The 24,567-nt window shown below is 40.9% G+C and overlaps 1 protein-coding gene across 3 annotated transcripts in view; it reads right to left on the reverse strand.

Moving 5' to 3' along the window:
• LOC126484125 (peptidylprolyl isomerase domain and WD repeat-containing protein 1) overlaps positions 1-24,567 on the reverse strand; it is a 123,584-nt gene that overhangs the window by 85,785 nt on the left and 13,232 nt on the right. For all 3 annotated transcript variants that reach the window (XM_050107509.1, XM_050107510.1, XM_050107511.1), the window contains exons 2-5: positions 17,742-17,867; positions 15,827-15,929; positions 15,182-15,378; positions 1,983-2,070 (exon numbers count right to left, since the gene is read on the reverse strand). In XM_050107509.1, the coding sequence (XP_049963466.1) occupies positions 1,983-2,070; positions 15,182-15,378; positions 15,827-15,929; positions 17,742-17,856 (503 nt within the window). In that variant the 5' untranslated portion in view covers positions 17,857-17,867. The remainder of the gene's footprint in view (positions 1-1,982; positions 2,071-15,181; positions 15,379-15,826; positions 15,930-17,741; positions 17,868-24,567) is intronic.

The raw sequence follows: 24,567 nt of genomic DNA on the forward strand, positions 1-24,567 counted from the left end.
TGTTACTTCTCTATTGGTTGAAAATAAATCATGATTTGTATTTTATTTTGTTCTTTTGTGAAAAGTACTTAGTTTATTTTTTTACAGTGTTATTTTTCAATGTTTAGAATTTTTGAGCATTTATTCAGTTCTTAATATAACTTTCTTTGTGAAATATAATGGATTAGTACCTGTGTCATCTCCATGTTAATTTTGATACCACACCAAAGACATAAAAACCAAATACCCACTGCTACATAGCTATGTGAAAATGTTTAAATGTCAATGTCTATAAACACTTAATGTAATTATAATGATGATTATGGACTTTTCAAAGAAGATACACAGTTAATTGTATGTTATTTATAAAATTTATGTTCCAAAGATTGTTTTGCATAAACAGGTCAATATGTGGTAGTAATTTGTTACTACATGTTTTTAGAGGTAAATCTTTGTTCTTTTGTGCAGTTGCTGCACAAGTTTGCAGTGTAAGGACAGAGAATGTGTTATGTGTGTTTTACTGATTTGTGTTGTGAAGTGAAATGACTGAAAATTTATGTATAATAGTCCACCAGATCTCTCATTATTATTGAAACAGCAACTCGATCATCCTCTAGATGATTATAGAAAGATAACCCACAGAAAGCAAATGTTTAATGAGCCTTCAACACACAACAAAAAAGAGCAACAAAAAATTGAATATTTTTATTAGTAACAGAACTGGTTATTTAAATTTGACTGCCCCTGTCACTCACTGCAGTGTGTCACTATCTCAGCATGGCAAGTGCTGTGAAAATGTGACCAGCCACCCACATAACTTACTCTGAAAATTAATAAATCAACTTTGAGCAATAAAATGATCTTGCAATGACTTCAAATGATGGTTCAAAAGCTATAATGTTTGCTGTGACACAAGCATACTAGCCAAGAGTCAACACTCAGTATTACCAAACACAGCTAAGAGGCAGCTGAACAGGCCTGCAACTGGTACACAGCTAACAGTTTAAGTCTTGACCTCACAAAGACTCATACAATGCAATTTTAAACAAGCAACAAGGATAAATGGCCTGCTAGCAACAGTAGACATTAGTGGCCATACACTAAATGAAACACCCTGTGTAATAAAATACCTTGGGGCCAACTGGACAACAGATTGACATGAAGCCTACACACAGGTAAATTAACCAAGAAGGTCAATTCAACATATAATATGTAGGCATATATAGCAAATGGTAATCTCATTAAAAATCGGAGTATCCTGATATGTCATCTATAAAAACATTTAAAATGCAAAATAACTGCCTCTTAAGGCAGAGAATACCTGTGTATTACACAGCTTGCTGTTAATAAGTAGCCCACTGCAAACTGGCGACAAGCTTGTTGGAGAAATGTTTCCTGCTATGGATTCACAAATGTAAATTTTGATTAATTCTTAACATTTGTACCAAACAGATTTTGGCTATGTAAGTATATAGTTAACTAACAGAATTCTGTGTGATGTTACATGAATGTTTTGTTTGATGTCTTAGATAAAAACAGTAGCTGAGTAGCATAAAACAAGGAGAAATGTGAGGTGATTAGCATTAGTTATCATGTGTTGTTAGTGTACTTTAATGAAATAGCTTGCAGTGGTTGCTTCTGTTAATGTACAACTTGACTCATTCTAAGTCCCTGAAGGCTTCGTGACTTATGGAATACAATACAATTTATTTGTTTGTTTGTTTGTTTGTTTGTTCGTGTGTGTGTGTGTGTGTGTGTGTGTGTGTGTGTGTGTGTGTGTGTGTGTGTGAGTTTTTTTCTGGTGTTCTCTGACTTGTTGCACCTAGAGGCATTGCATGAGCTCCTGATGACTACACGACAAGTCATGCAGTTACTCTCTAAATACTAAACTGCCTGTTTTAGGCTAAGTTACCACTAACCTAATAGGAAACAATAAAAGTTCAACATTTCTAGACACCATCATGTCCTAAATGAGAAAAAAGAACAAAAACGATTTCACTCACACAGCAAGAGCTGAAATTGCATCACCTGGGCAATGGATCCATTCACAGCACAGTGGAGTGTAGTCAAGACGCATCATGTTTATCATATCTAAAACAACAAGAATGACCAGTTATACTACATATTGTGTTTTAAAGACAGAAATAAGCCTTATGAGAGTACAGTATACAGAGAGTGAAAAATCTAAACAGAGAAGTCTTAATGTGGACAGAAATCTAAAAACTGCATGATAGTGACCCCTTTGTAATATTCAGCTTATAATCTAATTTATCCTTAAAAAGATGGCACATTACTGAACTTTGATGCAGTTTTTTCACACAAATGATGTCTATGCCTAATAAGAGTAATCTAATGCAGAACTAGAATCTACTATAGGCTGACTCCAAATCTAATTAAAAAAAAGAGCACTAATTTAACTCCTTTTACAGTCACACTTAATGAGTGGGAATATAATGGTGGTTTAATTATGCTCTCAATAATACTTTGTCAAAATGACTAGTCTTGCTGCTTTACAAGTCTATTGAGGGGCATTACCAAAACAGTGATGAAATTCCTCTTGGAAATAAAAACAAAATTATATGTAGACACAACAGAATTATTCAGAAATTGACAGAAATCAATGGTTCAAATAATAAAAAGACAGATGCTTAATCTGTTAAAACTGTGGTTCCTTCAGCTAGCAAATGATAATTGTGAATTGTGTTTTATTCATCTCATGACATACATTTGCAATTCATTTCGTTTGTGTACAGGAGACATGTCAAAAATTTACAATGATTTTTACATTAGATTGTGGGGAATGAGACTATAAATAGGTAGAGGGGCAGGCAAAGACACAGGCACCTAAATAGTTTTGTTTCTTACAACACGTTCCACTAAGTTAAAAGACTGCTCTTGTTCCAAATTTTAACATTTATGTCACCTTTCTGGCCTAAAAGGCTGCTGCTGTCACATGATAAATTGACATTTTTCTGTCTACACTGATGGGAAAAAAATCACAACACCAAAAAATAATTAACATAAAGTAATGAAATGTTGGGAATACATTTGTCTAGATAACATATGTAAGATCTTTATTTATTTGTAATTTCTGCTACCAGTCACTTTTTCATTTTTCTACATGTATGAAATACTTTTACAACTTGGATGGTTGAATCATAATTATTTTCGCCCATAATAGCTACATTTGTGAACCGTGACTGTGTGGGATAATTATTTATTTGTAATTTCTGCTACCAGTCACTTTTTTATTTATTTATTTTTACAAATAAATAATTATCCCACAGAGTCACAGTTCACAAATGTAGCCATTACGGCCAAAAATAAATACAGATGTAAGAGATTAGCATTGCAAGATCACTGGTTAATGTAAGCACAAAATAGGCCACTGCAAATGTGAAATACTGGTACATTAATAACTGGTGTAACCATCAGAATGTTGAATGCAAGCATATATACGTGCATGCTTGTACAGATGCTGGATGTCAGTTTGGGGGATGGAGTTCCATGCCTGTTGCACTTGGTCGGTCAACACAGGGACAATTAATGCTGTTTGTGGATGAGACTGGAGTTGTTGTCTGATAATGTCCCATATGAGCTCCACTGTAGACAGATCTAGTGATCAAGCAGGCCAAGGCAACATGTTGACACTCTGTAGTAGATCACGTTGGGTTACAACAGCAGTATGCAGGCAGCCGTTACTCTGTTGGAAAACACTCCCTGGAATGCTGTTTGTGAGTGGCACCACAACAGATCGAACCACCTGACTGATGTACAAATTTTCAGTCACAGTACACGGAATAACCACAAGAGTGGTCCTGTTGTGATACAAAATCACACCCAGACTGTAACCCCAAGTGCAGATCCAGTGTGTCCAGCATGCAGACAGGCTGGTTGCAGAGGCCCTCAATTGGCCTCCATCTAACCAGTACACGGCCATCACTGGCATCAAGGGAGAACCAGATTTCATCAGAAAACACGACAGACCTCCACCCTGCCCTAGCTTGACACCACTGAAGTCACAAATGGTGGTAGTTTAGGGTCAGTGGAATGCATGCTAAAGGGCATCTGGCTCAGAGCTGTCCTTGAAATAACTGATTTGTAACAGTTTTTTGGGTCACTGTGGTGCCAACTGCTGCACACATTGCTGCTGCAGATGTGGTATGATACACTGAGTGCCACATGGCCACCCGAAGCCCGGTCTTCTTGTGACTGTACATTCTCATGAACCCTGCTGCCTTCAGTTATGCACAGTGGTTACTTTCCAGCAAGTACTTTCTCCAATATCATGGAGGGAAGAACATCCAGCTTCTCATGGTCCTGATCTCGTTCAAACTCTGTGGGTTGTTGTTAATGATATCTTTGTCAGCTTAAAAGCATTCTTGACAAACATCAATTCACCATGTCCAATCTCAGAAGGTAACTAATGCTCACAATTGTTACAGACTGTATTTAAAGCATACATGATTTGAATCCTCGTGGTACTACTTGCGCACTCTTATGCAACTGGTGCAAAATTTTAATAATCATCTTTCAGATGTACAAACATGCCTACCAGCTTTCATTTATGTCGTACAACTCTTTCTTGGTGTTAAAATTCTTTTCCACCAGTGTATTTGATTTTAGTTACAGTTTAATTTCAGACAAACTTTTCCTCATGAAGATATACAATATTTCAATCATCAGACATTTGGCTGCATGTTTGTCTCACAAAAGACAAGAGAGGCGAGAAAAATCAAAATCAGTCTTATGAAATCAATGTCGGGGATCTACATATGCTAAGTAAATGAGGGAGGAAGACACCTTCAGCATAATGTGTTCTCCATATTGAAATTACTGCCAAGACACATATTTTCAAACTAAGAGTTGCATAATGCAAATCTGGCAAAGGATACATGATATTATGTACGTAAAATTAATATTGTATGGAGGATATTCTCATCAATCTCAGACAGCAGAAGTCAGTCATTCAGAAAGGAATGGGCCCAAAGGAACAGTTCCCTAAAGTGATCGGAAAGCTTCTGGAAAGACTTCGAAAGAACGGCCATTCACCATTTCCGTCAGGTCAGTCTCATTCCTACCGCAGTTTCATTTGGTCAGTCTTGTCCTTGTTCCATTTCTGCTGTATCTGTTTCCCAATTTGCTCTCATTCTTTATTCCAGCCTCACTCTAATTCTTCTTTGGGAGGTCATTCATTCCTCATTCCAGCTCCAACATTATTTGTTCAGCTGCACTTCCTTTCATTCATAAAGGTCACCTGTTCTTGTTCAATTTGAAGCTATTCTCAAACCACTGATTTCTTCTTCTTCAGTCCCAGAACTGGTGAGGGAGCTGTCAGAGACGATCATCTCTTCCTCTTGTAATCCTTCAGAAATCAATGTCTTCTTAGCTACCTTCTTGGCGCGTCTCACAATTCGAGACCAGTTATGTGAGATAACTCAAGTAGTTGAGAAAACTGGTCTGCAACAAGTTCAGAAGTCAAACTGAATTTGAGCATCTTATATTAGAATTTTGCCCAAGTGTGTGGGATCCATACCAAATAGGACTAACAGGAGATACTGAACATGAATAAAGAAGGATATCATGAATGTTCACACAATTGTTTTAACTTAACATGATGGAATGGCAGACACTTGAAGACAGACACCAGAAGTAATGTTAACCAAATGGCGTACCAAGGTAGTGACTGATAAGCACGCATTGGAACAACAGGAGATGATGTGTAGTGAGTGCCAACTATGACAAAATCTTTGACTGTCAGTAGTGGCAGTAAGCAGGGAGGTGTTAAGGAGGCATGGTGACACTGTCCCACAAGGCCACGAACTTGTGGGCAGTCAAGGAGCAGATCCAGTGAAGCAAGCCCACTCAGAGTGGCTGACATGTGTCCAGTGGCTGCGTTCCTGTCAAAGGAATGAGAAACACTGTGTGATGGGTAACAGCAGTGGTAGGCATTGTGGTAAAAAGCATAGGCTCGAGGCAACTGGTGATAAGTCTGAAGCCCGGGGTCGAAATGCCATCAGAACCTAAGTGTACACCAGTTGAGGAATACCAGTGTGGTGTCACATGGACACGAGCCCCGAGCATGTGAAAATAGGTGCCTGTGACTGCAGTGTTGATTATGGCAACCTGCAAGCCACAAATTGATATGGCTTGCACCTCCAGATACTGTGGCAGCTGCAGGAGGCTGGGCAGCAAACAGCTCAGCGACTCTTCTATAGACAAAAAGGCCCGAGCTAATGCAGAGGCTGTACCTGGCCTGTGAAGCATATCTGCAAGTGTGGTGGCCCAATAAACAGGGATATATACTACAACACCAATTAAAACTTGAAAGCATTCTTACAAAGTTTCAAGAACCAATATTATATGAAGAATCTGCAATATACTTCAGCTACCTACATATCACTTCTATATGGGCTGCGAAAACAAGATTACACTAAGTGCACACAGAGGTATTTAAAGCAACTACACTCCTGGAAATGGAAAAAAGAACACATTGACACCGGTGTGTCAGACCCACCATACTTGCTCCGGACACTGCGAGAGGGCTGTACAAGCAATGATCACACGCACGGCACAGCAGACACACCAGGAACCACGGTATTGGCCGTCGAATGGCGCTAGCTGCGCAGCATTTGTGCACCGCCGCCATCAGTGTCAGCCAGTTTGCCGTGGCATACGGAGCTCCATCGCAGTCTTTAACACTGGTAGCATGCCGCGACAGCGTGGACGTGAACCGTATGTGCAGTTGACGGACTTTGAGCGAGGGTGTATAGTGGGCATGCGGGAGGCCGGGTGGACGTACCGCCGAATTGCTCAATACGTGAGGCATGAGGTCTCCACAGTACATCGATGTTGTCGCCAGTGGTCGGCGGAAGGTGCATGTGCCCGTCGACCTGGGACCGGACCGCAGCGACGCACGGATGCACGCCAAGACCGTAGGATCCTACGCAGTGCCGTAGGGGACCGCACCGCCACTTCCCAGCAAATTAGGGACACTGTTGCTCCTGGGGTATTGGCGAGGACCATTCGCAACCGTCTCCATTAAGCTGGGCTACGGTCCCGCACACCGTTAGGCCGTCTTCCGCTCACGCCCCAACATCGTGCAGCCCGCCTCCAGTGGTGTCGCGACAGGCGTGAATGGAGGGACGAATGGAGACGTGTCGTCTTCAGCGATGAGAGTCGCTTCTGCCTTGGTGCCAATGATGGTCGTATGCGTGTTTGGCGCCGTGCAGGTGAGCGCCACAATCAGGACTGCATACGACCGAGGCACACAGGGCCAACACCCGGCATCATGGTGTGGGGAGCGATCTCCTACACTGGCCGTACACCACTGGTGATCGTCGAGGGGACACTGAATAGTGCACGGTACATCCAAACCGTCATCGAACCCATCGTTCTACCATTCCTAGACCGGCAAGGGAACTTGCTGTTCCAACAGGACAATGCACGTCCGCATGTATCCCGTGCCACCCAACGTGCTCTAGAAGGTGTAAGTCAACTACCCTGGCCAGCAAGATCTCCGGATCTGTCCCCCATTGAGCATGTTTGGGACTGGATGAAGCGTCGTCTCACGCGGTTTGCACGTCCAGCACGAACACTGGTCCAACTGAGGTGCCAGGTGGAAATGGCATGGCAAGCCGTTCCACAGGACTACATCCAGCACCTCTACGATCGTCTCCATGGGAGAATAGCAGCCTGCATTGCTGCGAAAGGTGGATATACACTGTACTAGTGCCGACATTGTGCATGCTCTGTTGCCTGTGTCTATGTGCCTGTGGTTCTGTCAGTGTGATCATGTGATGTATCTGACCCCAGGAATGTGTCAATAAAGTTTCCCCTTCCTGGGACAATGAATTCACGGTGTTCTTATTTCAATTTGCAGGAGTGTATTTGTCACACACCTCATATGTGACAGGAACGTTAAGAAACCCTAACATGGGGTTTGTTGAGAAGCACCTTCACCCATGCACTTGACAGTGATTTGTAGAGTATAGGTGCATTTGTAGACAGACTAAAATATGTCATCATTAGGCTTCTCTACAAGATAGGTGACTTAGCATTTGAGGGTTGTCTCACCTTGTCCTCAAAACTGGAGGGTACTTCTCGTCCTACTAGTTTTAGTCGGCTGCCCTTCCATGTCAGATTTTCCCAGTCTATTTCACTTTCTTCCCTGAGAAAGGAACTAACAGTTCCAAGAGTCAGGAATGGGTTTTTATCTGTTTTAAGTGTTTTTACCCCAGTGATGGCATTTCACCTAATGGTCATCCACTATACCTCCTCGAAATTTTAAATTATCAATACATTTTGATACACTTTATAACATAAGTCTTTCCTGTGCAGGGGTAGTCGTGAGCTTATACAAGGGGAAAAGCAGCTGTATTGCACATGATAAGCAAAGGTGCAGCTTTTTTCTGTGTTCGTGCCTTACTAACAGTGGAAGAGAACAAACAAAAACATGCTGGTCAAAAGAATTTATATGCTGAAGAGGCTGTATTAAGTTACATTTTGCATCAAGTGTAAGAAAAGTAAGGATCACCTTTCAGGGCCCACATATCTCTCAGTATGTTTAAAACTCAGAATGATACCACTCACTCAAAAAGAAAATTAGGCAGCAAAAAAATGCCTATTAATCACTGTTTTTGTAGGAAAGGCTGTTGTAAACCACCTTGAGCAAGGTTAGGTTGCCGGTGGTAGACTGATGCTCCGTGAAGCCGTAGTGGGAGTGGCTAGGACATTCCTGATAACCAGTATCTACACCAGTTGGCAGTTGATCACTTGCTCTAAGATCTCCCCTACATAGTCCATTTAAGAGACTTTTTGGTAACTGCTGGTTGAACTTAAAAAAAAACCAATGCTGATGGAAAGCCAACAATGGAATTCTGACATAGTCTTTTCTGAAGATAAAATCAAACAATGGAAAATCCAGGATCGAATAATAACAATATTACGAAAAGGATATGCAGTGAAGATGCCGAGACACAGCTAGGCACAACAAAAAGACTGTGAAACAAAGTTTTCAGTCTTTATCAGAACACACACACACACACACACAACACACACACACACACACACAAACACAAACACACACAAACCACAACACACACGACACACATTTCCTTCTCATAATATTGACACATGACAGAAGTCTATTCTGACGAAGGCCTATTTTGCTGGAAGCTTTGTTTGGCAGTCTTTTTGTTGTGCCTATTTATGACTCAACATCTCTGCTACATGGTGAGTAGTAATTTTTCTGAAGATGATGATAACCAAATATTTAATGAAACAATTTGAAGCTTGTCGTCAAGTTAATCTTTTACAAAAGAACATCCAACATAAACCTCCACATAACATTTGATATTTTTAACCCTTGGAGTACTTGCCGCGGGGCCTGCAGACATTGTTTGCCAATAAAGTGGGCTTTCCCGTGGGCCCTGCAAATGGCATTTGCTGCGCAGCCTAGCCAGTACCTGAGTCCTAATGAAGGCTTTTACCGCAGCCAGTTCCACTGCCTGTGGGCCTGCGGACGTCAATAGCCGCTCAGTGCTGCATTCCGGCCCGTCGCAAATTCTTTTGTGCCGTGCACTCCCTGGGATGGATGTAACCTATTTATTGTTCTGTGCTGCTGTCCCTGTTATCTGGGAAACACTCCGCTACAGATTTCGCAGTTTCTGTTCGACATTTGTTCTAGCTGATTCATGTGATCTTCTGCATTCTGCTTTTGTGGTGTCGTTTAGCCACCTGCCGTTTCATGGCACAGCGGAGTCGTTGCACTGACAAAGAGATACTTGAGATACTGACAAGGAGTGACAGTGACAGTGAGTGTGGCATCTTCAAAGAATGTAGTGATGATGAAGATTCATCAGAAGAATCTCGTAGTAATACACCTCCACATACTTCATCTAGTAGAGCTTGCCAGGACAGTGCTTCTTCTGCTTCTGAAAGTGAAGACGCATCGATCTGTAAAATGCTACGCCTTAGTGAGAATGAGACATTTGATCGGCAAAAATGTGATTTCAGTCCAGCACTTCCTGCATTTGATGACTCATCTTCAGGACATAATTGCCAACTAGCACCTGATTCAAGCGTTCTATCCTTTTTCATGCTATTTCTATCAGAAGATCTGTTGAAATTTATAGCACTTGAAACGAACCAATTTTTCACTTTCACCAAGGCAAATACATCAGAATCAGTTCGTTCTTGACTCTCCACCTGGAAAGGTACAAGTTTTGAGGAAATGTATAGCTTCATTGATATTTGACTTCTCATGGCTAGTGTTACAAAGTTGAGAATAAAGGAATATTGGTCCAGAGATGTACTTCTGATTACTCCAATTTTTGGCGAAGTTATGCCCTGTGACCATTTTATGTTACTTTCGAGAATGCTGCATTTTAGTGACAACTCGATCAATCGTGGAGATGACAGTTTGTTTAAAATTAGGAAAATAACTGATACAGTTCGTGTGGCTTTCCGCAGTGCATTTAATCCATACAGAAGACTCTGTGTCAATGATAGCCTATTATTGTTCAAAGGTCGCTTATCTTTTAAACAATACATTCCTTCGAAACGAAGTAGATTTGGAATCAAAACATTCATGTTGTGCGACTGTAAAACTAGATACATCTTGGATTTCATTGTATACACATGCACAACAACAGAAATTGAAGCCCATAATTTGGGGAAATCTGGTGATATTGTGGCAACACTAATGGAGCTATCCCTTGAATGTGGACATACCATGTATGTCGACAATTGGTTTACAAGTCCAGCCTTGTTCCTCTGGCTTCACAACCAGAGAACAGTAGCATGTGGTACTGTACATAGGAACAGGCGCAACTTTCCAAAATTACAAAAGAAATTGAAACAAGGAGAAGTTGAGTTTATGTCAACTGACGCACTGCTTGCCATCAAGTGTTGCGACAAGAGAGAAGTGTTCATGCTGACTACCTGCAACACTACAGAAATGCGTGACATGTAAAAATCAAACACGATGACTGTCGAAAAAGTAATGAAACCACAATGTGTTGTTGATTGCAATACAAATATGGGAGCAGTAGACCACTCCGATATGCTGTTAAGCTCTGTTGCATCTGTGAGGGTTTTTTTTTTTTTTTTTTTTTTGTTTTTTTTTTTTTTTTTTTTTTTTTTTTTTGCTCTCACTCTTCACAGATCAGTGACAGGGAGCAAAATATCATTAGCAGATTTTCATTTATGTCTGGCACGAGAACTTGTGGAAAAATTTGCTACAGAACGGAGAAGAGATAGGAAAGGATGACGCCCTGATGATGAGAATCCTCTTCGCTTTACTGGGAGGCACTTTCCACATGTCATTCTAAGTGACTAGCCCAAGAAACACGGACTATGGCGTAGATGTGCAGTCTGCTCGAAACAGAATGTGCGTTGAGAAACGAAATATGAATGCAAAACATGCAATGTACCTTTGTGCATTGACACGTTTTGAAACATACCACACAAAGAACTTTTAGCCAAGTTGCTACAGCTGGAAGATGAAATAAAGTCCTTACTTCTGAAAAAAATTACTTAAAAATTTAAAAAATAAATACAAAAATTAAAAAAAATATTTTTAACTTTGCCATTGACAGTCAAAAAAATCACTGAATTATCTGAGCCTGAAGAGCCTCTCCAGATGAATTATTTTGCTGACAAACACCTTATGTATGAACATGTGAAACATCCAGTCTGTGCTGACAAACACAGGCTGGATGCTTCAAAAGTTCATACATAATAAGGTCATACATAAGGTGCAAAAATAAAAACTTAGTACAAATTTATGTATTCTTCCATAACTTCTTGGTAGAAGTTAAACCTTAAACTTAGTGGAAATATCTTTAATTAAACAAAAAATTCTAGCATTATTATCACTACAAAATTGTAGCCTGGGTTGCAGTAAAAGATATTTACTTAAGCGGCGACTAGTTTCGGGTGAAGCCCGTTTTCAAACCACCATGTAAAACAAAGATTGTGACAACCACATTATAGCCGTTAATCAAACCATAGCAGATGGATCGCTATCGATATTCTATAGTTTTATTAACAGCTATAATGTGTTTGTCACATTCCTTTTTGACATGGTTGTTTGAAAATGGGCTTTGCTCGAAACTAGTCGCCGCTTAAATAAATATCTTTCACCGCAATCCGTGCTACAATTTTCTGCTAATATTCAATAACTGATTGCTGTCCTATCTTTTCCAGGACACTGGATTTGTGAAAAATTCTAGGCCTACACTAGGAAAGGGCGTCTCGGCACACATTGGTCAGTTGCACACACTCGCCTGTTTCTGAAGCACAAAAGGTCATTAGGAATTAAAGGTGACATTTAGTTAGGTTAGGTAGTTTAGAAACTTGAGTATTTCTTATCTAATTCTTAAACAAAAGTTGTTTATTTCTACTGAACAATAACAACTGTGTCCCATACAAAAAGCATTCAGAAATGTTGAATTTTTGATTTTAATGTTTCCTTGGGGATAATTTATTGGGTTAATGCTCTCAAAATATAGCGATTAGCTTCAAAAGTGTGTCTCAGCATCCAGACGGTTGTTTGCGGGCGAATTAGCTAGTACAGAAGAACATCAAACGTTGGGTCATTACGGATTCTACAGCATTTACATCATAAGTTGCATACAAAAATCTGATAATTAAGTATCAGTATACCAAATAAAACACAGATGCATACTGAGACCTTATGATGATTCTTAAGAACTAATTGCAAATGAAAGAAAGCCTTTGATGAGGAGTTACATGTTAGCATCATAAGCAGTTTCAGTGTACATTAGGTCTATAGAGCAATTCATCTCCAGATTAAAAGCTATGGAATAAGTATCCAGATATCCTGCGTTTATTTGTAACATCGGCGATCAAACTAACTGTGAGACTGTCACGACCGCTGTGGTTCCAGAAATACTCAGGCCAGGGCGAGGACGCCGGAGCAGAGAGCTCAGGCACACAAAACAGTCCGCAGAAGTGGCTGCCAGTGCAGGTACATAGGTACATGGACTAGGCGGCCCCAAGGGCAGCTTGACATGGCCAGCCGCACGCGCCGTTGCAACACTCGAAGGGTTAACAGCAGTTTCTTCAAACACTCAATGTAAACAAACTACTCAAAAACCTCTGAGCTGTTCCAGCCATAATAATAACAAGTGACAAATTTTAAAACAATTGTGTCACATCCCAATAGTGCCAGTGGTCAAAAGGTGACATTGACATTAATTCCCTGTAAACTCTTACCCTGGCAGATCCAGGCAATTATCATCAAATATCTACTCTTATAATACATACAGAGGGTCTCACTGTGGCCTTCACAGACTGTAATTACCCCCTCACCTTGTATGAAAACAGATCTTCCGTGTCTTATCTCTCCAGTCACCCACCACCTTCCAAAGTCCCACTGTTCGGCCACAGAGGAGCATTCCCATGACTCAGTAGCAAGTAGGACTGGTACAACTGAATCACATTCTGCACCTGGGTTTTGACCATCTCTCGCCGTGCCTTGAAATAAAGAATGTCACTATCCTTCCCTCCCCTCCCACTGTGGTATTCTGCTGCCCACTGAACCTACACGGTATCCTCATCTATCCTTGCACAACCCCTGCTCCCAACCCATTGCCTTATGGCAAGATGCAAGACGTATCCCATACATCCTCCCATCACCACCTACCCCAGTCCAGTCACAAGCATCACCTACCCCATCAAAGGCAGGGCTACCTGTGAAACCGGTCATGTGATCTACAAGCTAAGCTGCTGCCACCGTGCTGCACTTTACATAGGTGTGACAACCAACAAGCTATCTGACTGCATGAATGGCCACTGACAAACTGTGGTCACGAAACAGCTGGGCCACCCCGTTACTGAGCATGGCGCCCAACACAATGTTCTTCATTTCAATGACTGCTTCACAGTCTTTGCCATCTGGATCCTTCCCATGAACACCAGCTTATCTGAACTGCACAGGTGGGAATACTCCCTGCATGATATCCTACATTCCCGTAACCCTCCTGGCCTCAACCTTCGTTAGTCATTGTCCTTACCCATCCAGCCCCTTCCCTGTCCCCATTCCAGCTCTTCTCAGCACTCTATTTCACCAGTGCACCCTCAATCTTTTTACTTCTCTCCTTTTCCGCTAACCCCCCCCCCCCCCCCTCCCTCGCCTGCCTGCCCTCGATAAAACCTCCCAACTGCACCTAACTGCCCTACCCTCTCTCCGCGTCGTCCCTGCACACTCCCACAAGCAGCACTTTAATGTCTCCACCCCTAACCTGCTATCCCTCCCCTTTCCCAGCCCAGCCTCCCCCTTAACCTGGTTGCCTGTCCCATCATGCATTGTTGCTTGAAGTCTGGCCTCAGCAGCCAGAGACTGTGGTTGTGTGTGTGAGTTGCATTTGCGCATGTGTGTGTGTGTTTCTTCTATTTTTGATGAAAGCCTTGTTGGCCAAAAGCTCACTTTCTGACAGTCTTTTTGTTGTGCCTATCTGTGACTCATCATCTCCACTGTATATTGTTACTCTTATATCTATGGGATTACACCTCCTCTGGTCCAAATTGATGATTAATCACAGAAGCAAACACAGTGAATGAAGTCATACTATGAAGAATTTGTTCATCTAGTGCTGACCAACTTTTTTTTCAGTTTATGACAGAGAACACCATCTGACAATAACTGAGTTTAATATTCACCAAAATAAAGAGTTATAATGGCTGCACTGTCACAATTTTCACACGTTAATATTTCTGTTGATTCTGTACAGTTGTCAGCCATTAATGGTGTTGATAATGTTGGGATCCACAAGCTATTAATTTAAATACATCACCACATTTTTATCTCACTTATTTGACTGAGTTGCTGGTTCCTAAATTATCGTCCTAAACTAAGCAATTTGGAACTGAGTTTCATTCTACTGCAAATAATCAGAATCCAAGGAGCTATCAAAGGCTATCATTACATTACAAATTATAGTTTTAGCACGAGTTCAGTAACCAATACAACAAAAAAGGAAGCCCATGGCAATGCATAATGAAACATCACACAAAAAGTGGAATAGATGCTGAAACCTATTTCTTGACATGGTTAATATAGAAATGAATATTGGTTATTACAGATATGTGTAAAGATAAATCAATTCACTTGGAACTTTTCTTGAGTAAGTGCATGAAATTAAAGCTAAAATGGTCAAATATTAAATATAGTTACCAAAATTGACAACATCAAACACCTTCAATGATTTATCTGTTGAAATTGAACATAGAAGGGAACCACTGCAATTGGTCGCCAGATCCTGCACAGGACCTAGATGACTACGAAAATGTTTAACAAATTCTATCAGTTCCTCAATCTTTTTCCAGAACTTTATGTGACCATCACAGCTCGCAGTAACGATGAAATCTGTCCTGAAAATTGAGCAAATTTATAGCAAGAAGCAGTCAAACAAAGGCACATTTGCAAACAACATGAAACACTACAGATAAACAAATTGAAAATTATATATATTATTGTCCTCATCACTATTTCGGCCACCATACAATCTAGTCAAAGAAACACAACTTTTGGTTGTGAAAAAATTTTATATAATTTAAAATTATATCATGTCCATTGTTAGTAACCATCAAAATTATATTAATGGCCTAGTTTCACCACACAAAAGCTGACATAAGAAAAATAAATTATTTTCAGATGAAAGCAGGACATATCCATAATGTGCTACAATTAGCTGGTTATGTTCATTTAATGCAGTATGTCTTCTTGAACGATAAAGCATAACATATCAAGTATAGGAACATTATGTTAAAGTAAACTTACAACATAATACTATAAATATCCAAAATAGTATATACATACTTAGTAACAACAACATGTGTAACAACATCACGATGCATGTAGCTTCTCTCATAGGATTCAGAACAAGGTAAATTATCTAAATACAGCTGCTCATATTTCAGAACTGAAAGAAAAATGATTATAATTAGTTACCAGTCTCATGTCAAAATAAGAAAGAGTTACAAAAGACACACTTAACTCACAGCTGAACATGTTGACAAAACAAAAAGAAATCCCAACTTAGGAGCAACTGGAACAACAGTTATGTAAAAGAGGTTCCTTACGATATTCTTGAACTAAATTGCCATAACTCACATATACTAGCTGTACCAGTATCTACCAGGCCACAGTCTGGGTATACAAATGTGGCCTGAACATATTGGCTACCTACAGCCCACTTAAAATGCCTCTATCAAGTGCACATATAATGTCTCTAATTCGTTTGCTATCCACTGGTTGTAGTGGGACTTTGAAGCCCACCACACATCCTGGGAATGCAATTTCAAATACCACAATGGTGACCTGTTAATAGCAATCAGTCTTTAAAGTGCTAGTGAATGGGGACTCCCCTACAGGCATAGCCACAAATCACAGACAAGATCAGCAACAGAGATATGCTTTGCACTGCCACAACCATCATTTGAATTTACTTGGGAAATGAAAGTGTTTTTTTTTTGGGGGGGGGGGAGTTGATTACCTACCAATTTTTATAACTTTTCTAGGCTTGGTGGAAGACTCATTCTTGAGCCATCCACCACAAAAAAAGTTGAATAGAACAATTGATAGTCTAAAATAGACCCTTCTTCAATTAGAGAAATCTGATTATTGCAAACTAACTCAGTGTGTTACAGGACCACCACAAAGGCAATTCCTCAACAGAAGTCCTTCCACATTATAAATAAAGTTAGTCCTATATGATGCTACACCTAAATGCCAAAGAGCCACACTGAACCATTGAAGAAATATTAGCAATGTAGCTCCCAGAAAAACTTAGATAAGATACATGTAGATAGTAACTGAATGCTGAAAAAGAAGAAAAGGATGCGCTAGGAGCACATTCTCAGTTCCCAAATCATTAACACTACTCTGACTATGGAGTCTTTTGTGATGGACTCCTTGCATAAAAGGTCTATGGTTAACTTACCATGTCAAATTTGGATAAAATTCCAAGCTTTTCATGAGCACGTCCATCACCGTCATTAGTGGCTAAGATTGACTGTCATGAACTGGCGTGGCTTGCACTTTTATACCCAGAGGATGGGATCTGATTGTCTGGATTACATCATGTTGACAACAAGTAACTGTTGCATACTAAGGTGGCCCCCTCTATGTCCATACATTTTGTTTGTGTTCTCTATCCAGAGTTGCTTGCAGCACCATCCATTATGTCAGTTCACAACAATCAGTCTTAGCCCCTGACGATGTTGGTGATGGAGGCAGTCACCAAAACCTTGGAATTTTACATGAATCTGATGGGGCAAGTAAATCGAGGACTTTTTATGCATTGACAGTACACTTTCCAGTGTGGAGAAACGTGACATCTCAAGGCACCCTTTATATTTCATACTAACATATGTAAGCATTACACTTGGCGCTAAGAATAAGAATTATACAGCACCTGTGACTGGTTTAATCATCACGAAATTCAAACTCTTTTTGCAAAATGATCAACAATTGTTCTAAAACACATAAGAAATCAAAAAAATCAAAATGTCCTTGCCAATTTTGTCAGAAAATAATTCTATTTAAAATCATCCAGAGTGGAACAAAATTATCTAGTAGGACTAATTTCAATCTGGTTGACAGTACATAATCTAGAAAGATCAGGCTACATGTTTGATGAACTGGATTTTTTTCCCCCTTAAAATTTCTGATACATCTACTCTCAAGTTAGAAATTGATGTAAATCTATATGGAGGCTAAAAGCAAATGATACCTTTGACCTTCTTTGGTTTTGATGGTTCTGCAGCTTCAGAAGGAAGTGGCCCAACCCAGCCATCATCATCCGAGCTGCTGTCAGTTTCAAATGACCGCTTCTTTGAACTAGACATCCTTACAGCACCTTGAAAAGAGAAATTTCTATAATAGTTTCAGGTTATTAATAAGTCTTGGAAGTATTTGTTTCATTTTTGAAAACGGCCTAGGTCAGACTGAGAGCATAGTGTAGGTAGAAGATGAGACGTCATCCTGAAACACAATGAGCTTATTATGGAGATTAATGTCACGCTCAAACGACATTTCAAAACCACAGAGACTGTGAAGTAACTGGAGCATCATTTAGGAGTATTATTACAAAAACCACAAAAAACTTGACCTTCCAAACCGATGGCAGATCTGGACCATAGCTGCAATTACCATAAGCTGGCAACTGTAACTGCTGGTAGCAGTTAGTTGCCTTGTATCATGCTACAACTACATCACTCTGGAACTGAATACAGTGACAGAGCTCATGCAAAAAAATCATACTAATGGACATAATGAATGGTGTATTTAGCCCCTAAGTGTGGTCAAAGACTCCCTCAAGCCCAAAGCCAAATATCTCAAACAACATTTTTTCTTCTATTTCAGTTCTTGATATTTAAAATTGCATTGCCCTTTTGCTTAAGTAAGGTGTATTAATGGGTAACAATTAGGGAGTCATAAATTGCAGTTGAGTGATTCATGTACTGTCAAGATTAATATTTTCACACTGTTTTTGGCTTACTACATCTTACTGATTCCAAAAATACTGCCTTTTGAAGGTAAATGAAATTTTCTATGGTAAGGTAGTGCTTTCAAGTGACTTCAGCGCAACAACTTAAATATTTATTAATTACCAGCCACTGACATGTCACTTTAATTATACAAGAAAATTGTCAGAATATTAAAATTACATAATTTCACTTATCTTGTTGAATACTAATCAAACAATGAAAATCCAGGATGGAATGTAACAATATTACGAAAAGGATAGTTGTTACTCAACATATAGCGGAGATGCTGTTGTGCCTATCTGCAACTCGGCATCTCCGCTATACAACGAGTAGAAACTATCCCTTTTGTAATATTGTCACTAGATGCTAACATGTTAGTAGGTGCCATCTGGTGTAACTTCAGAAGCATATGCAATGGAAAAGAGAGAGTAATATTGCAGGTTGATTATATAACAAGCACAATAATAGACATGTGTAAAAAAACACACTCAACAGTAAACCCTACTATCCCTGCCCCTCCCCACCACAACCTCCTCCTTACATACGAGGTGGAATCCAAAATTTTCGGGACTGGTGCTGCCATCTGGAAAGTAGGGGTAGTAGATCTTTGCACCGCTAGGTGACAAGAGCTGCATATCTGGTGAGTCAATGTGCAGAGTGGCATTCAGCTGGGAAGACGTGTTGCGTGCCCACAGTGATTTCCGTAATACTCTGTGTCTGGTGTGTTGATTTTAAGATGAATCCATGAACAGAACAGCGTATATGTATCAAATTCGGTGCGAATCTCTGGAAAAGTGCTACGGAGACCCTTGCAATGGTTCAACAAGTGTTTGGGGGACAGAGTATGAGCCATAAGCGTGTGTTTGAGTGGCATGCTTAGTTTAGGGCCGGCTGTACAGATGTTGAAGATATTGCTCACACTGGAAGCCCTGTTAGCCACACAACGCCAGACATTGTCGCCAAACTCCAACAATTGGTTCGCACGGATCAACGTCGAACCATTTGAGACCTTACAGATGAAGTGGGTACTGGTTATGGGACATGTCAACGAATGTTGACTGATGAAGTAGGCACGCATCATGTCACCACAAAATTTGTGCCAAGGATCTTGACTGCCGATCAGAAGGCGCTGCGAGCTGAACTGTGCATGGATCTTCGTCAGACCGCATCTGATGATACAACCTTCTTGTCACGAGTTATCACCGGCGACAAGAGCTGGATTTACAGTTATGACCCAGAGACAAAGCAACATGGACGAGCCTGGGCTCTCCAAGACCCAAAAAAGTGAGTCAGGTGAGGAGCATGATCATCGTTTTCTTTGATACCAAGAGAATTGTGCACAAAGAATTCGTCCCACGCAACCAAACAATGAATCCCGCATACTACTGTGACGTTTTACGATGGGTCGGTCAAAACGTGCGGCGACGATGGCCCGAACTTTGGTGTCAAGGGAACTGGCTGTTGCACCACAACAATGCGCCCTGTCACACGTCCTTGCTCACCAGGACCTTTTTGGCAAAAAACAACATGGCGGTTGTACCCCACCCATCATACTCGCCAGATTTGGCACCTCGGGACTTCACGCTATTCCCAAAACTGAAACTCAAGTTGAATGGCCATTAGTTCAACATTCTAGAGAGGATTCAAAAAGCATCACTGGCGGTGATAAACACCCTCAAAGAACAGGACTTCCAGAAAACGTTTTACCAGTGGCAGAAATGCTGGGACCGGTGTGTACATGCGGATGAGAACCACTTCGAGGGTGATGGTGATCATTAGTCCAATAGTAAGGTTTTCAACAGATGGCAGCACCAGTCCCAAAAATTTTGGATAGCACCTCGTACACCATCTGGATGCTTCTCCCATCATGCACTGCTGCTTGCAGTCTGCCCTCAGCAGCCAGAGATTGTGGTCATGTCTGTGTGAACTGCATTTGTGTGTGTGTGTGTGTGTGTGTGTGTGTGTGTGTGTGTGTGTGTGGTGTCTATTTCCAACGAAGGCCTTGTTGGTCAAAAGCTCACTTTCTGACAATCTTTTTGTTGTGCCTGTCTGTGACTCAGCATCTCTGCTATATGCTGGGTAGCAACTATTCTTTCCATATTACTGTTGCATTTCATATTGGAGTTCCCACTATTTGATTTTGCCTGACAGCTTTTCTTCCTTCCCACAACCCGGTGCTGTTTCCTTTGTTACTATTTTCTAATGTATTACTACACTCAGTGCCCATACTTTCTCTTGTCGCCTTACTGATCACACTGCATACTCTACTTCCCCTGCCCTGCTAATCCTCCCCCTCCCAATCCAAGCCTCCTCCTTACCTCCACCATCCACTTGCTTCTCCCATCATGCACTGCTCCTCATAGTCTAACCTCAGCAGCTGCAGATTATGGCCATGTCTGTGTGAGATGCATTTGCATGAATGCATGTGTATGTTGTCTACTTCTGACAAAGGCCTTGTTGGATAAAAGCTCACTTTCTGGCAGTCTTTTTGTTGTACCTATCTGTAGCTCAGCACCTCTGGTCTATGGTATGTAGCAACCATCCTTTTCAAAATATTGTTATACCGAACAGTATATTACATTTGACAAAATATTTCAGAAACATTCTCAAAATAGTCCTTGATGATTCCAGGTCACAGAGAAGTACTGCGAGGTACCAAAGATGTTCATTTTGTTCTGTGTAGCTAATAATGGTGATTGTGAATCAATGTTTCAAAGAAAAATATCCGTTTGGTGTGAGATTTTAATATACCTCTATCACATTTATATCTACATTGTTTAGGACATTTTGTGTCTTGAGAGCATTTCCAGTTCATATCAATCATCTTTGTTGTTGTTGTCTTCAGTCCAGAGACTGGTTTGATGTAACTCTCCATGCCACCCTATCCTGCGCAAGCCTCTTCATCTCCGAATAACTACTCCCACATACATCCTTCTAATTCTGCTTAGCTTATTCATCTCTTGGTCTCCCTCTACGATTTTTACCCTCCAAGCTCCCCTCCGGTATTAAATTGGAGATCCCCTGATGCCTAAAAAACATGTCCTACCAACTGATCCCTTCTTCTTGTCAAGTTGTGCCACAAATTCCTCTTCTCCCCCATTCTATTCAGTACCTCCTCATTAGTTACATGACCTACCCATCTAATCCACAGCATTATTCTGTAGCACCACATCTCAAAAGCTTCTATTACCTCCTTGTCTAAACTGTTTATCATCCATGATTCAGTTCGATACATGGCTACACTCCGTACAATACTTTCAGAAAAGACTTCCTGACACTTAAATCTACACTCGATGTTAACAAATTTCTCTTCTTTAGAAACGCTTTCCTTGCCATAGCCAGTATACATTTTATATCCTCTCTACTTCGACCATCATCAGTTATTTTTGTCCCCAAATAACAAAACTCATTTACTACTTTAAGTGTCTCATTTCTTAATTCAATACCCTCATTATCATCTGATTTAATTTGACTACATTCCATTATCCTTGTTTTAGTTTTGTTGATGTTCATCTTATATCCTCCTTTCAAGACTGTCCATTCCATTCAGCTGCTCTTCCAAGTCCTTTGCTGTCTCTGGCAGAATTACAATGTCGTCGGCAAAGCTCAAAGTTTTTATTTCTTCTCTCTGGATTTTAATTCCTACGCCGATTTTTCTTTTTTCTCCTTTACTCCTTGCTCAATATACAGATTGAATAACTTCGGGTACAGGCTACAACCATGTCTCACTCCCTGCTCAACCACTGCTTCTGTTTTGTGCCCCTCAATTCTTTTAACTGCCATCTGGTTTCTGTACGAATTGTAAATAGCCTTTTGCTACCTGTATTTTGCACCTGCCACCTTCAGAATTTGAAATAGAGTATTCCAGTCAACATTGTCAAAAGCTTTCTCTAAGTCTTCAATGCTAGAAACATAGGTTTGCCTTTCCTTAATCTATCTTCTAAGATAAGTCCCAGGGTCAGTATTGGCTCGTGTGTTCCAACATTTCTACGCAACACAAACTGATCTTTCCTGAGGTCGTCTTCTACCAGTTTTTCCATTTATCTGTAAAGAATTTGTGTTAGTATTGTGCACTCATGACTTATTAAACTGATAGTTCGGTATTTTCTCACCTGTCAACACTAGCTTTCTTTGGGATTGGAATTTTTATATTCTTCTTGAAGTCTGAGTGTATTTAGCCTGTCTCATACATCTTGCTCACCAGATAGAAGAGTTTTATCATGACTGGCTCTCCCAAGGCTATCAGTAGTTCTTATGGAATGCTATCTACTCCCGAGGCCTTGTTTCGACTTAGGTCTTTCAGTGGTCTGTCAAACTCGTCAAGTGGTATCATATCTCCCATTTCATCTTCATCTGCGTGCTCTTCCATGTCCATAATTGGCTCTCAAGAACATCGCCCTTATATAGTAGACCCTCTATATACTCCTTACACCTTTCTGCTTTCCCTTCCTTGCTTAGGACTGGTTTTCCATCTGAATTCTTGATACTTGTAGAGGCGGTTCTATTTTCTCCAAAGGTCTCTCTAATTTTCCTGTTGGCAGTATCTATCTTACCCCTAGTGATACATGCTTCTACATTCTTACATTCGTCCTCTAGCCATCCCCACTTAGCCATTTTGCACTTCCTGTTGATCTCATTTTTGAGACACTTGTATTCCTTTTCACCTGCTTACCTGTTACCCAGGAATTTTGATAGCCCTCTTCTTTTTACCTACTTGATCCTCTGCTGCCTTCATTGTTTCTTCTCTACTGTATTTTTTCCTCTGTTTTTGTCAATCGTTCGCTAATATTCTCTCTGAAACTCTCTATAACCTCTGGTTCTTTCAGTTTTTCAGTTTTCATCTACAGTTCATAACCAATTAATTGTGGTTGGAATCCACATCTCCCCTGGAAATGTCTTACAATTTAAACCCTGGTTCCAAAACCCCTGTCTTACCATTACATAATCTATCTGAAAGCTTCCAGTGTCTCCAGGCCTCTTCCACACATACAATCTTCTTTCTTGATTCTTAAACAAAGTGTCAGCTATGATTAAGTTTGCTCTGTGCAAAATTCTACCAGGTGGCTTTCCCTTTCATTCCTTACCCCCAGTCCATATTCACCTATTACTTTTCCTTCTCTTTCTTTTCCTACAGTCGCATTCCATTCCCCCATGACTACTAAATTTTCATCTCCCTTAACTATCTAAATAACTTCTTTTATCACGTCATACATTTCTTCTACCTCTTCACCATCTGTGGATCTAGTAGGCATATAAACTTGTACTACTGTGGTAGGTGTGAGCTTCATGCCTATTGTTACATCAGATGGCCGTTTGTTACAACTTCTGCAGTATTTGTTATGGCCGTTTGCTACTTCTTACGACTTCTGCAGTACTCGTTAGCAGCAGACACAGTGGCTGCACCAAAGACTGAGACGGCGTGGAGTTTTACAATTATTTATTGAACTTTCTTTACAATTTCTCCCTCATCGTCGCTGACCAGCCCAGCGGACCCCTCCATCTGGCTGCTGCTGTGTAGATTCTCTGAAAATGCACACAACGCACGCCACCAGTGCTCCACTGAAGTTAGGATGCCCTGTGGTTGAGATGAACTCGTCGCCGCTCGGCAGCCCAGTATGGCACCCCCACGGAGCCGCGTTGCCGTGAGGTCAGCTGCTGACGCCTGCTGCACCGGCAGCTGGGAAGACGTCAGTCGCGATGACCACGAGGTCCGGTCACAGACAGACCATGCGGTGTGGCTGGGTTGCCGTGAAGTCCGGGCGTCAGTCCCCGTCGACGTCTGTGACCAAGACTGCGTTGCGGTCGGTCCTGCTGCAAGTTCTCGCTGTAGTTAGTCAGCCATGGTGCCGACTGGACTCGGGCCGACCCCCAGAGCTGAAGTAGACATCTGGCAGCGAACGGATGACTCCTGTGAGCCGGAACAGACTTCCGGAATCGTCACCTACAAAGACTGAACATTCGGACACAACCACGTCTGTCCTCAGATCCGATCTGCTTCCTAATGGCTTCTGTCCGTTGCTGCCTGCACTCCACTATTTATATCCGGCAGGAGGACGTTTTTTACCCTCG

The sequence above is a fragment of the Schistocerca serialis genome, chromosome 6 (genome assembly GCF_023864345.2).
Source record: "Schistocerca serialis cubense isolate TAMUIC-IGC-003099 chromosome 6, iqSchSeri2.2, whole genome shotgun sequence".
Taxonomy (NCBI): domain Eukaryota; kingdom Metazoa; phylum Arthropoda; class Insecta; order Orthoptera; family Acrididae; genus Schistocerca; species Schistocerca serialis.